This window comes from Otolemur garnettii, unplaced genomic scaffold, assembly GCF_000181295.1.
Source record: "Otolemur garnettii isolate 467f Iridium unplaced genomic scaffold, OtoGar3 scaffold00008, whole genome shotgun sequence".
Taxonomy (NCBI): domain Eukaryota; kingdom Metazoa; phylum Chordata; class Mammalia; order Primates; family Galagidae; genus Otolemur; species Otolemur garnettii.
The window spans coordinates 26390620-26405112 of record NW_003852403.1 but is presented as its reverse complement, the minus strand read 5'-3'; the positions used below and the strand labels follow the sequence as shown (position 1 = coordinate 26405112).

Here is a 14493-nt window from a genome sequence, read left to right as displayed (position 1 = left end):
TACGATGATGTCACTGCACTCTAGCCTATGTAACATTTAAAAAGTAATATTGGCCAGGCACTCTGGGAGGCCATGGAGAGTGGATTACCTGAGCTCACAGGTTCAAAACCAGCCTGAGCCAGAGCAAGCCCTAGACTCTAAAAATTGTCAGGCATTGTGGCAGGTGCCTGTAGTCTCAGCTACTTGGGAGGCTAAAGTAAGAGAATTGCTTGAGCCCAAGAGTTAGAGGTTATTGGGAGCTATGACACCATAGCACTCTACCAAGAGCAACAAAGTGAGACTCTAGCTTACAAAAAAAGTAATATTATCATAAATAAAGAGATTTCACAATGATAAAGTCAACTCATTAACAAAAACACAGAACTCCTAAATGTATGTACCAAATAACAGTGTTTCAAAACATATGATGCAAAAATTTATAGAAGTGAAAGCATGGACAAGTCCACAGAGGACAAACCCACAATTACTCTCCTAATAATTGATAAAACAAGTAAACAGAACATTAGTAATGATGTATTAAATGTAAAAGACATTGAACAATATCAAATAACCTGATTGAATTGACACTTGTATAATGAACAGTACACATAAAAAAAATTCTTTTTATGTATAAATGGCAAATTTACCAAGATTAACTGTGTGCTGTACCATAAAAGAAGTCTAAAATCCAAAAAGATGGAAATCATACAGACAATATTCTCCACCACAACGGAAATGACAATAAGATAATCAAGAAAATAACCAAACATAGTTGGAAAGTAAAAACACATTTCTAATTATCCATGGTTCAAAATTCCCAAGGCAAATCAGAATATATTTTTAAATAAGTAAGGAAAATGCAACATACCAAAACTTATTGAATAGCTACAGTATGGCTTAGTACTTAAAGGGAAATATGTAGTTTTAAATGCTTGTATTAAAAAAGAAAAAAGAAGTTTCCAACTTAACATGTCAGAAACAGAATGTTTTAACCTCAAATATGTAGCAAGATAGGAGTGAAATATCACTTAAGATATGGACAATGGAGAAAAATAAAAGCAATCAAAAAATAGTTCTTTGAGATCAATAAAATTGTTAAACATCTAGCTAGATGAATCAATAAGAAAAAAGAAAAGAAAACATAGATTATCATTAGAAATAAATGAAAGGCAGAATATCACTATAAACATTCCTAACATTAAAAAGGATAATAAGAGAATCATAAATCTCATACCAGTAAACCCAATAACTCCAATGAAATAAATTCCTTTAGACACAAATTATTAGAACTGACACAAGAAAAACTAAATCTGAATTTTTGTATTTCTATAAAAAACACTGAATAGGCCAGTCAAGGTGGTTCATGCCTGTAATCCTAGCACTCTGGGACACCAAGGCCAGTGGATTGTTTGAGCTCAGGAGTTTGAGATCAGCCTGAGCAATAGTGAGAACCCATCTCTAGAAATAGCTGGGGACTACTGTGGCAGCCACCTATAGTCCCAGCTACTCAGGAGGCTGAGGCAAGAGAATCACTTGAGCCCAAAGAGTTTTGAGGTTTCTGTGAGCTGCAACACCACAGGTGACAGAGTAAGACTCTGTCTCAAAAAAAAAAAATCTTAATAGATTTGTTCAGAGAAAAAAAAAAGTACCATTTTCCAACTCACTTTATGAAGCCTGGGCAATCTTGATTTAAAAAAAACAAAAACAAACACTCCAACATCGACTTTTTTTTTTTTAATTGTTGGGGATTCATTGAGGGTATAAGAAACCAGGTTACACTGATTGCATTTGTTAGGTAAAGTCCCTCTTGCAATCGGGTCTTGCCCCCAAAAGGTGTGGCACACACCAAGACCCCCACCCCCCTCCCTCCTTCCCTCTCTCTGCTCTTCCTTTTCCCCACCCCTCCCTTCTTCTTTCTCTCTGTGCTCTCCCCTTCCCCCACCCCCAGTGTCACTGTCATTAATTGTCCTCATATCAAAATTGAGTACATAGGATTCATGCTTCTCCATTCTTGTGATGCTTTACTAAGAATAATGTGTTCCACTTCCATCCAGGTTAATACAAAGGCTGTAAAGTCTCCATTTTTTTAATGGCTGAATAGTATTCCATGGTGTACATATACCACAGCTTGTTAATCCATTCCTGGGTTGGTGGGCATTTAGGCTGTTTCCACATTTGGGCGATTGTAAATTGAGCTGCAATCAACAGGTTAGTGCAAGTGTACTTATGACAAAAGGATTTTTTTCCTTCTGGGTAGATGCCCAGTAATGAGATTACAGGATCAAATGGGAGATCTAGCTTGAGTTCTTTGAGGGTTCTCCATACTTCCAAAAAGATTGTATTAGTTTGCAGTCCCACCAGCAATGCAAGTGTTCCTTTCTCTCCATATCCACACCAGCATCTGTAGTTTTGAGATTTTGTGATGCGGGCCATTCTCGCTGAGATTAGATGGTATCTCAGAGTGGTTTTGATTTGCATTTCTCTAATAATTAGGGATGATGAGCATTTTTTTCATGTTTGTTAGCCATTCATCTGCCTTCTTTAGAGAAAGTTCTAATAATGTCTCTTGCCCATTGATATATGGGAATGTTGGCCCTTTTCATGTGCATTAATTTGAGTTCTCTATAGATCCTAGTTATCAAGCTATTGTCTGATTCAAAATATGCAAATATTCTTTCCCTTCAGGTAGGGTGTCTACTTGCTTTGGTTGTTGTCTCCTTAGCTGTACAGAAGCTTTTTAGTTTAATTAAGTCCCATTTGTTTATTTTTGTTGTTGTTGCAATTGCCATGGCAGTTTTCTTCATGATGTCTTTCCCCAGGCCAATATCTTCCAATGCTTTTCCTATGCTTTGAGGATTTTTATTGTCTCATGACTTAAATTTAAATCCTTTATCCATCTTGAATCAATTTTTGAGTAGAGAAAGGTGTGGGTCCAGTTTCAGTCTTTTACATGTGGAGATCCAGTTCTCCCAGGACCATTTATTGAATAGGGAGTCTTTCCCCCAATGTATGTTCTTCTTTGGTTTATCGAAGATTAGGTGGTTGTAAGATGTTAGTTTCATATTCTGGTTTTCTATTCAATTCCAAATGTCTATCTCTCTATTTTTGTGCCAGTACCATGCTGTCTTGACCACTATGGTTTTGTAGTACAGCCTAAAATCTAGTGATGATCCTAGCTTTGTTTTTATTACTAAGAACCGCCTTAGCTATACGGATTTTTTTCTAGTTACATACAAAATGCAGAATCATTTTTTCCAAATCTTGAAAGTACGATGTTGGTATTTTAATAGGGATGGCATTGAATAGGTAGATTGCTTTGTGAAATATAGACATTTTAACAATGTTGATTCTTCCTAGCCATGAGCATGGAATGTTCTTCCATTTGTTAATATCCTCTGCTATTTCCTTCCTTAGGATTTCATAATTTTCTTTATAGAGGTCCTTTACCTCCTTTGTTAGGTATATTCCTAGGTATTTCATTTTCTTTAAAGCTATGGTAAAGGGAGTTATGTCCTTAATTAGCCTCTCATCTTGACTGTTATTGGTGTATACAAAAGCTACTAACTGTGGACATTGATTTTATATCCTGAGACATTACTGTATTTTTTGATGACTTTCAGTTGAGTCTTTGGGTTCTCTAAGTATAAAATCATATCGCAGCAAAGAGGTAGAGTTTGACTTCCTCTGCTCCCATTTGGATGCCCTTTATTCCCTTGTCTTGCCTAATTGTATTGGCTAGAACTTCTAGCACTACGTAATAGTGTATGAATAGTAATGGTGACAGAGGACAACCTTGCCTGGTTCCAGTTCTAAGAGGAAAAAGCTTTCAGTTTTACTCCATTCAGTAAAATATTAGCAGTGAGTCTGTTATAGGTAGCTTCAATCAGTTTCAGAAATGTGCCATGTATGCCTATACTCTTCAGTGTTCTAATTAGAAAAGGATGCTGGACTTTGTCTAATACTTTTTCTGCATCTATATGTCAACTGGCGCTTACTCCTGGCAGCTTGAAGAATCTTTTCTTTTGTCTTGACTTTGGACAGGTTCATCACAATGTGTCTTGGAGAAGCTCAGTTAGATTTGAGGTGGCCTGGGGTCCAATATCCCTCTGAAAGAAGTATGTCAGAATCTTTGGTGATATTTGGGAAATTTTCATTTACCATATTCTCTAGTATGGCTTCCATTCCCCTGGGGCATTCTTCTTCCCCTTCTGGGCTACCTATAACTCGTATGTTTGAATGCTTCATAAAGTCCCCTAATTCTGTTCTGCTTTCCCTCTCATCTTTTCTGCCTCTTTAACTACCTGAGTTATCTCAAGAACTTTGTCCTCCATCTCTGAGATTCTTCTGCATAGTCTAATCTGTTGTAGATACTTTCTATTGCATCTTTAAGTTCCCTAATTGACTGCTTCGGTTCCTTCAGCTCTGCTATATCCTTTCTATATTCTTCATATCATTCATCTCTTATTCGATTGTTTTTGGATTTCCTTTGGTTATTTTCCACTTTATCAGCAGTTTCCTTCATTGTTTCTATCACTTCCTTCATTGTTTTCATCATCTGTATTCTAAATTCCCTTTCTGTCATTTATAACATTTCTTTATAGGTGGAATCCTCTGCAGTAGCTACCTCATGGTCCCTTGGGGGTATTGCTCTGGACTGGTTTTTCATGTTGCCAGGATTTTTCTGCTGATTCTTCCTCATGAGTGATTTCTTTTATCTGTTTCTTTGCCCTAATTTTCCTTTCACTTCCTCTTGCTCTTTAAGTTACCGTGCCTCTGGACTAGGGTTTCAATGAGTCCTTTTGGTACAGGACCAGAAGGATGAGAAGATTGAAGAGCAAGAAGGTAAAAAAGGAAGAAAAAAAAAAGAAATGGGAGGGGTTGGTAAAAGGGAATATTGACAAAAAGAAGAAAGGCACAGAAAAAGGGAGATAGGAGCAATATAGGTGTACAGAAGAGTACTTTGACCCAACCTTAACAATCCCCAACCTCTGGGGGTACCGGGTTGGGTGGTTTCCTTGATGTCAGCAGCTCTTTGCTAGCCTGTTCGGACACAGTAGCCCACCTCCATCAAGTAGAGAGGAAAAACAAAAATGCTTTAAATGAAACCAAAACAAGGAAACAGAAAACTTTATGGGATAAAACTGGGGGAAAAACCAAATAATAGGGATAAAAACACTAGCAAAAATGAAGTTCTAATTGTTAAAAAAGGCAACAATGGAAAATTACATTTAAACTAGAAAAATGAAGAAAGGGAAGAAAAAAAGAAAAGAAAAATCTATAGGGAAAATGTTGAAATTAAAAACAAAAACAAAGCAGTATATATATCTTGCTGAATATTGTCTGGGCAACAGATGATCTTCCGGGGTATGAGATGTTAATCATAATGCTGATACGGCTGTACAAGATGGAGACTGGAGGCCTCTGCTGATTTCTCAAACCCCACAGGGTGCAGAGCCTAAATCTCTCCTCACCCTGCTTAAAAGGCACTTTAAACTGCTAACCTTGGCTAAGCAGAAGCTTTCCCAGCAAAGCACTTGTGGCTGGGATCACTTCTGAAGTGGCTATCCACTTACCCCCATGAGCCAAAACCAGTCTAACTCTATGCCCCTGAGAGCCAAGGCTGTGAGTAGTCTCCACCTTTAGGCTGCTCAGTCACTAGATTACTCGCTCCTGCTGATCAAACCTGAGGGCAGAGCTTGCCTGGGCTGTTCTCCCACAATGGCTCCACATGGCCCACAACTGAACACTATTAGCTCTGTCTGGCTCAGCAGCTCAGTTTGGGGCCTTAGACAACACATAAAGTCTTCTGTACTCTTGCCCAAGTTCTCCCAAGGTAGTTCAACTGAGTGCCAAGTTCAAAAAAACCAAAACAGCTCACAGGTAAGGCCTTTCCAGTTTGCAATCTCACTGCTGCTGTACTTACAGCTGCCTACAGGATTAGACCGAACAAACACTCTCAAACTCTTGCCAGTTCTCCACTGCTTTTGTCCTCCTGATGGGGTCCAGAAGTCTCTTGCTGACTCCCTGTGTCCCCAAAGAAATGTTTCTGGGAAGATCCCACCAGCCAAAGATGCCTGGAGTCTTCTCTTCCCAGACTCATCATGTCCAGTTGCAAGGAAGCTGTTACTCAGCCGCCATCTTGCTCCCCCCCCACAACATAGACTTAAAAAGAAAATTACAGACCATGATTTCAAATGAACACAGTCACAGAAATCCTTAACAAATACTGGTAAATGCAATCCAGCATTGTATACAGGATAACTTATCATAACCATTTGGACTCTTAATCCAGGAATGCAAGTTGGTTTAAATATTCCAAAATGAATAAATACTTTGATGTTTTAAGGAGACAAAGGTCTCAGTGAGAAAGAAGGGGGACTACAAGTATAGAATGGAGGGAGGCAAAGAAGAGCCTTATGGTGTTGGATTTAAATTACAGGTATGGGAAATAACTCAAATTTTTAAGAATATGAAATTATATATTTCTTAGTCAGGGTGTATAAAGACAAACAGCAACCACACCCAAGGAGCCATGCGCACACTCAGGGCCAAGACTATGGCTTCCAAACATCATTCACCCCTAAAGGAACCAGAGTTTCTTAAAGAAAAATGACTCATTCCAGGGCTGGGACAGGGAAAGCATGAAATGATTATAGAACATCTTTTTATGCCAGAAAATGATAAAATGCTTTCAAAGAAAAAAATGCGCGATGTCAAAAAAGATGGAGAAGTCAGCTTGAAGAAGTTCCCACTACCCACATCTGGGACAACATCAACATCAAAAAAAGCAGCAGCAATAATGGATAATATCTGCCCATTAAAATTTTTAAAATCCAACAGTTCATCCTAATAAAGAATGAATGAAAGAGCAGAGAAATGTATAATGTAGAATGCCAACTAACAAATGTAGCAAAAATGACAGAGTTAGAAAATTACTATTTCGCAATTATTGTAGTAATAAGGGAGTTGTCAAATATCAATGGATGTAAAGTTTGATGAGAAACAGGACATATAAGTCTCAAAAAATTCCTCTCAAATTACTTAATTATAATAAAAAAAGATAACTTTATAGTAGAAAAACCTGGCAGATATCACTTAACCACATGATCAAAGTTATACTACCAACAATGCAATTAACATCCTGTTCCTTATAATATGGTGCTTTGGGGACACAATTCATAAAGTATTCTCACCAAAACACATAGTTGTGAATCTAATCATGACAAAACAAATTTAATTTAAAGGATATTCTAAAATGCCATACATCAACACTCTTAAAAATTTCATGATTATAAAAGAAAAATAACTACTTCCAAAGTGACAGGCAACTAAAGAGTCATGACAACTAAATGCTGTATGCTCCTTCTGATGGAAAAAATGCTATAAAAGATATTATTGGAACAATGACAAAAGCCAAATGTTAAATATTTTTAATTTTATAATTTTACTATGGTTAGGTAAGAAAATGGGTCTTATTTTGGCGAGATATATATTATTTAGATTATTAAAGGAAAGATCACGATGGCTAAAATTTATTCTTAAAAGGGTCTGCAAAATCATCATCATATAGATAACAATAAAGAAAATGTAGAAAAATATTAATAACTGCCAAATCCAGATGAATGGCATCCATTAGTCCATTGCACTATTCTGACAACTTCTTTTGAAGTTTGAAATTTTTTCAAAATTGAAACATTCTTCTAAAAATGCAGTTGATTTACAGTAGCAACAGATACTTAAGGAAATATCAGTGAACACTGTATAAGACCTCTACACTGAGAAATGACAGCTCACTAAAAGAAATTAAAGAATTAACGGACTGCTCAACACAGGCAGTTCCCAGGTAAAAAGAGAGAGAAAGGTTCTGTAGGTTTGTTCTTACACTGAATTTGGATGTACCTATTACCCCTAAAGCTTCCATTTGTAGGTGCAAGGTATATGTTAGTTAGGCATCAGTAACTGAGTTAGATACAAGGACTGCATGTATTGTAAAGAAATAATTTCTTAACAGAGCAGTCTATAGATTCAAAGCAATGCCAAACAAAATTTCTTTCATCACTGTTTTACAGTTTTCATTATAGAGATCTTTCACTTCTTTGGTTAATTTCATTCCTAGGTATTTTTATTTATAGTTACTGTAAACGGGATTACTTTCTTGGTTTCTTTGTCAGATTGTTTACTGTTGGTATACAGAAATGCTTCTGATTTTTGTATGTTGATTTTGTATCCAGCAACTCTACTGAATTTATTTTATTAGTTCTAATAGTTTCTTTTGTGTGTGTGTGGAACCTCAGGTTTCTCCAGGTGTAAGATCATATTGTACACAAAAAAGGATAATCTGACTTCTTTCAATTTGGATGCCCTTTATTTCTTCCTTTTGTCTGATTGCCCTAGCTAGAGCTTCCCTAACTACGTTGAGTAACAGTGGTAAAAGTGGGCTTCCTTATCTTGTTTCAGATCTTAGAGAAAAGGCTTCCAGTTTTTTCCCTTTCAGTATGATACTCACTGTGTGTCTGTCATATATTTCTTTCTTTGATCATGAAAAAAATTGGAGAACACAAAAAACTGGAACGATATTCCATGCTCATGGATTGGATTAATATTTTTAAAATGTCCATACCACTGAAAGCAATCTACAGATTCATGTTAATTCCCATAAAAATACCTATGACATTCTTCACAGAAATAGAAAAAGTAGTCCTAAAATTTATGTAGAACTACAAAAGACCCAGAATAGCCAAAGCTGTCCTGACCAAAAAGAACAAAATTGGAAGAATCACATTACCTGACTCCATGTAGTAATACAAACATGGTTCTGGCATAAAAACAGACACACAGACGAGTGGAACAGAATAGAGAACCCAGAAATAAATTCACATCTACAATGAACTTATATATGAAAATAATTTGGTATGAAAGAAAGTGCTCCCAATACTTGGGACAATTTGAGCAGCAAAGTAATTATAGGGTATCCCAAAAGCCCCCCTTAAACTAGGGAAAATGGAAAATTGTAGCTAAATGTACCTATCACAAAATATTACAAAGAGATAACCAACACATAGTAAATATTTTATAACTATTATACTATATTTACTGTTTGTACTATAATAGGTTATGACATGTTACAAAATGGGAATCCATGATGCACAATGATCATAAATAAGGATATACACAAAAGTAAAAGGAGAGCTATTTCTCAGAATATGGACTATTGAAGTTGAGGGAGTGATAGAATTGGAAAAGTCACAATTTTGCAACTATCAAAGTAAAGACTGCTTCAGGGCAGGGGCAATGGCTCAACCCTCTAATCCTAGCACTTAGAGAGATCAAGATGGGAGTATGACTTGAGGCTAGGAGTTCAAAACCAGGCCTGGCAATTTACCAAGACATCCCCCCCTTACAAAAAAATTTTTTAATTATCCAGGTGTGGTGGCACATAGGAGCAGTTCCAGCTAGTTGGAAGGCTGAAGCAGGAGGACTGAGCCCAATGAGACTGATCTAGCTCTGAGTTTAGGTTGTAATATAGGCTGCAGTAAGCTATGACTGCACCACTAAATTATAACCTAAGCTCAGAGCTAGATTCAGTCTCTTTTAAAAAACAATGCTTCCAGTAAGAATCAATAGAAATCAAATCTAGGAGTAAAGTTTGATGAGTATCCACATATTTGCATGATTTCTTTTTTTTTTTTTGAGACAGTCTCAGTATGTCACCCTTAGTAGAGTGCCCTCGCACCACAGCTCACAGCGACCTCAAACTCTTGGAATCGAGTGATTCTCTTGCCTCAGCCTCACAACTGGAACTACAGGCACCCACCACAACACCTGGCTATTTTTTTGTTGCAGTTGTCATTATAGTTTAGCAGGCCTGGGCCAGGTTCAAACCACCAGCCTTGGCATATTTGCATGATCTTAAAGTGTCTCCCCACAAATAGCTTATATAATTACATAAGGAAAAATATTAATTATATATTGAAGAAGTCTGGTCCACACTTGAACCAGATTACCAAAATTAATACCACTAGTAAGAGGCAGACAGACACCACGGGCCTTCAGGTGTGATGAAAGGACACACTATGATATGTTTCTGCCAGAAATGCATAGCCTGAGTCTCATCATAAGGACTTACCTGAAACTCAAACTGAAAAATATTTCACAGAATAACTGGCCTGTAGTCTTCAAAACTGACAATTCATAAAGCACAGAGAAACACTGAGGATATATTCCAAATGAAGAGAGACTAAAGATATAACGAAATACAATAAATGATGGTGGACTGGATCTTGTACTGAGAAAAACAAAAATGATAAAAGATAGTACACTAACAACAGATGATAAAATCAGAATATGGATTATAAAGTATTATATTACTGTTAAATTCTTCTATTTGATAAACGTGCTGTGGCTACACAAGAGAATACCATGTTCTTAGGAAATACATGCTGAACTACCAAGTAAACCTACTTGGAAATAGTAAAAAAATAAGATTCACAGAGATAGATAATAAATTTAGCAAAATGTGAAGTTCTATTGTTATTAAAACTTGCCATAAATTCGAAGTTATTTAAAGTCATTTAGTTTTAGAGGATATCTAATAAGAATAAACTAATAATTCAGAATAGTTTTGGCTCCCCCTCAATAACTATCAGTTTAAATCCTTATTTTCCCTATATACTACTTCATTTCTGTATCCTAAATTGGCTCAAAATACAAAATACCACATATCAACCACTTATTTAAAACTTCAACAAGTTTTGAAAGAAATTAATGGTACATACTACATATTAAGTATTAAAACAGCAAAAGTCACTCACCCCTATAATCCCAGCACTATAGAAGGCCAATGTGGGGGTCACTTGAGCCCAGGAGTTTGAGGTTACAATAAGCTATGACCACACCACTGCACTCTAACCTATTTCTTTTTAATAGAAAAAAGGATTTTAAGCTAATCTTGGTGCACTTTGGGAATTTAAATAGCTATTACACTTTTGTGAAAACTTCCTACAGAAATCAGTTACAATGTGAAAGTTATGTTATAATGTACACAAATGTTTAATATGTACACTATTTTAATAGGAGAACAATGGTGAAAAGTCACATCTACCAGTTGAAAAATAGTTAACTTATGATACAGCCACACCACAGAACATAACACAGTTTTTAAAAAGAATGAAGTATGTCATTAAGTACAACAATGTAGGTATACTACGTGATATAATATAGACTAAGAAAAGTTGCTAGACAGTAACTGATAGATTATTTGTATGAAAAATTAGAATTGTGTTAATGTGTTTATGTGCCCAGAAAGCAAGGTCTAAACTGATGGACAGGAAATAGTTACCAAGGCTAGGCTAATGAGTAGGGAGAAAGGAGGCATTATTTAAACTGAAGTTTTTCCTAAAAGATGAAGTACTACTTTTACAATTTTAAGAAACCAAACACTTTATAACCTTAGAACTAAGAGTGAAACACACTTTGATGAAATGACTCCAGTGAAGAACATAAAAAATAACTCTGAAATCAGGACTACTAATATTCTCATTACTTAGCTATATCCCAAGGTAGGTTTTTCTGTTCTAGCACCTTTGTTCTATCCAGTTCCACATTTTTAGTTTTTAAACTAACAAAGCCAACAAATCCTTTCTGGAAATAGGTAAGATATTAATCCTAAATTGAAAAATCCTTGTTACCTAATGATAGTAACAAAAATTTAAAAACAAAACCAAAACAAGTACCCACACAACGTCTTTAACAAAGCATATCTGAGAACTATTTTTTTTGAGACAACATCATGCCTGTAATTGACAGACCAAAGTATAATCCAAATGATGTACTTTAAAACTATACATGATTTATGACAGTGAAGAGACACAATTGTTGAACTTTGAATTACTGACCACCTTGCTGTTCATTTTATGAATAAGGAAGATTATTATTACTCAGGTGTCCATTTACTAACAATAATACATTCAGGATTGTGTAAATACCTGAGAATTAAATGTAGCAAATATGTATCAAGTTGCTAGAACAGTATGTTCTAGACATTTTACTTGGTATCACAAAGACAGTCCCTAGTCAAAAGAACCTTACAAAACTGAGGGGAAAAAGTTTATTTTTAAATTGAATACAATAATTAAGGGCTACTTTTGGAACCTAAACTACTCCTTTAATTAGGTAATGTGGGTGATAAATTAACTTTCAGACACTACAATGTAGCTTTAAGTCACATTCAGGGGACATGTGCAATTAAGTGGAGATAATTCTCTGAACAGAATCACTATTACATACTTTAGTAAGCAGTGGTTATATTCTTATGTGACAATCATCACTGAGATTTTCTTTGTTGGGATTATTTATTCTCCTTTGCATATAAATCAATCTCTAGGGAGCTGTAGAGACACAATTACTTTTTCAGGCATCTAGAATATTAAGAACATTATCATCACAATTTATTGATATAAATCAAAAGGGATTCCTCTGTTAAGAGTAACCCCAAGAGCACTTTCAAACTCTCATTACCAGACAACAAAAACACAGGAGGAAATAACTATGCTAAGCACCTTGTGAACACTAATTATTCTGAACCTTTGTACAAAAAGAATTGCCAATTTACACTCTTTCAACATTTCCTAATGTTGAGTCCCAATCTCTGTACATGGCAATGGGAATAAATACATTTAATCCCTACCCTCAAAGAATTCACAATTTAGTTATGAAAAAGGTATAGAAAAAGCCAAGATCCTATAATGCCTAATTTTCAACATTCAAATTATACTCATCCATTTGAGTTGAGTTGTTTCTACAAGAACATTACAAGGTGGAAAAAACAGTACTCCAAGATATAATTCTTAGTTTAGTGATTCTAACACATAGTAGCTGTGTAACCTTAGGCTTGTCACTTCACCAGGCTTAGCCTCAGTTACCTCATCTAAGTACTACAAGCATAAACTGAATTATCTCTAGTGGCTCTTCCGGGTCAAAGATCAGCAATACTCATCCATCTGACTCCTCAGGTAATCATGGCCCAGAAAAATAACTGTTAAGTAAACGAAGTGAATTACAGTTCCTGAACTGTGTGAGAGGCTCTAAAAGTTGTGCATTCACAAAATATAATACAAAGTCCATGATAAATGAACAAAAATAACTGAATATTTTATCTGTATACCATTCTAGTACAACGTGTATTTCCTACTCTTAATCCGAGTTTCTGCACTACTGGAACCACGCCTCCCAGAGAAACCGAGGAGACACCAGAAAACTTCCAGGGATAGGGAGAGTTCCCAGATAAACTAACAGGCTCCCCCACGCACCACTAAAAAAGGGGGGCTGTTTTTTTTTAATTTCCCTCTAGCTATGCAGCTGCACCCAGCAGAGAATTACTAGATTAGCATCATCTGCATTTCATTCCTTTTCTTTTGCAATAGCTACTTGCCTATAATAAACAGATCTTGTGCTCGGGAGAGCATTTACTTCCCCGTCCAGTAAAAATGTAGTTCCTTATTTTTACTAACAACACCGTCTCCAATCAACAACCTCCCCCCCTGGGGGCGAGTGAGACCGGGCATGCCTCTCCTCGACATCCTTGCTGCCAGTCTGACGCCTTACACCCTCCAATCACCCCGCTTTCCGAGCCCCTTCTGTACCCGCCGCGAGGCTACGGGGCTGAGCGGAAGGGGCCACGGGATGGCCTGCAAACCGCGGTGGGGAGCCGGGGTCCAGGCCGGCACGGGAGCGCCAGGTTGCCTCTGCCGGCCAGGGGGCTTGCGGAGGCGGAAGGGGAGCGGCAAGCCCCGTGTCACCCTCACTTACCCACTTTGTCCTTCCCGTACATGTGCCCGGCCACCTGATGCGAGAGGGGCACGCAGCCGTTGAGGAAACGGAGCTTACTGCCCGCTGGCTGCGTGGTGTCCTCGGGGGTGTCCTCGTTCGCTGGTGGGGTCCGCATTTCTGGGGTGCCGGGGGCCTCAAGCCGGAGGGGGGATGGCGGCTCTGTTGCCATAACGGAGAGTAGAAGCAGTAGCGGCGGCGAGAGCAGGCAAAAATACGGCAAGGGAGGGGACGCCGGCTAACCCGGGGGTCGCTCAAGCTCGGGCGAGAGGAGGCCCGGGGATTCCCGCGACTGGTGCCCGCTGAGGCCCGGGGAGGGGGCCCATGACGCCGCGGAGGCGCGGGTGCTCCCCTGCCCAACTCTCGGCGGAGCGCGGCTCGCGGCTGCCGCTCCTTCGCCGCCGCGGCCGCCGCCCCCGGCGCTGCCCAGGAGACGGAACCTAGCAGTTCAGCGGCGACAGCAGCAGCACCCCTCGCTCCCCGGGGCCCAGACCGCGACGGCGGCCCCGCCTCCCGCGTCCCCGCCCCCTCCCGCCGTCCTCCAGTCCCCTCAGCTGCCGCGCGCGCGTCAGCGCCGCCTGCACAGCCGCTGCCGGCGTGAGCTTCCGACTGCGCGACCCAAGGCCGCCGCCGCTACTGAGCATGCCCAGAAGCCGCCCGACGGGACCCCCGCGGCGGGGCTGGCTGGGG

At 38.4% G+C, this 14493-nt stretch overlaps 1 protein-coding gene across 1 annotated transcript in view; it reads right to left on the bottom strand.

Annotated features, from left to right (window-relative positions):
* IPMK (inositol polyphosphate multikinase) overlaps positions 1 to 14296 on the bottom strand; it is a 47572-nt gene extending 33276 nt beyond the window's left edge. Inside the window, exon 1 of the mRNA XM_003783647.2 lies at positions 13786 to 14296. Coding sequence (XP_003783695.1) covers positions 13786 to 13975 — 190 coding nt within the window. The 5' untranslated portion in view covers positions 13976 to 14296. The remainder of the gene's footprint in view (positions 1 to 13785) is intronic.
* Positions 14297 to 14493: the final 197 nt, after the last annotated feature.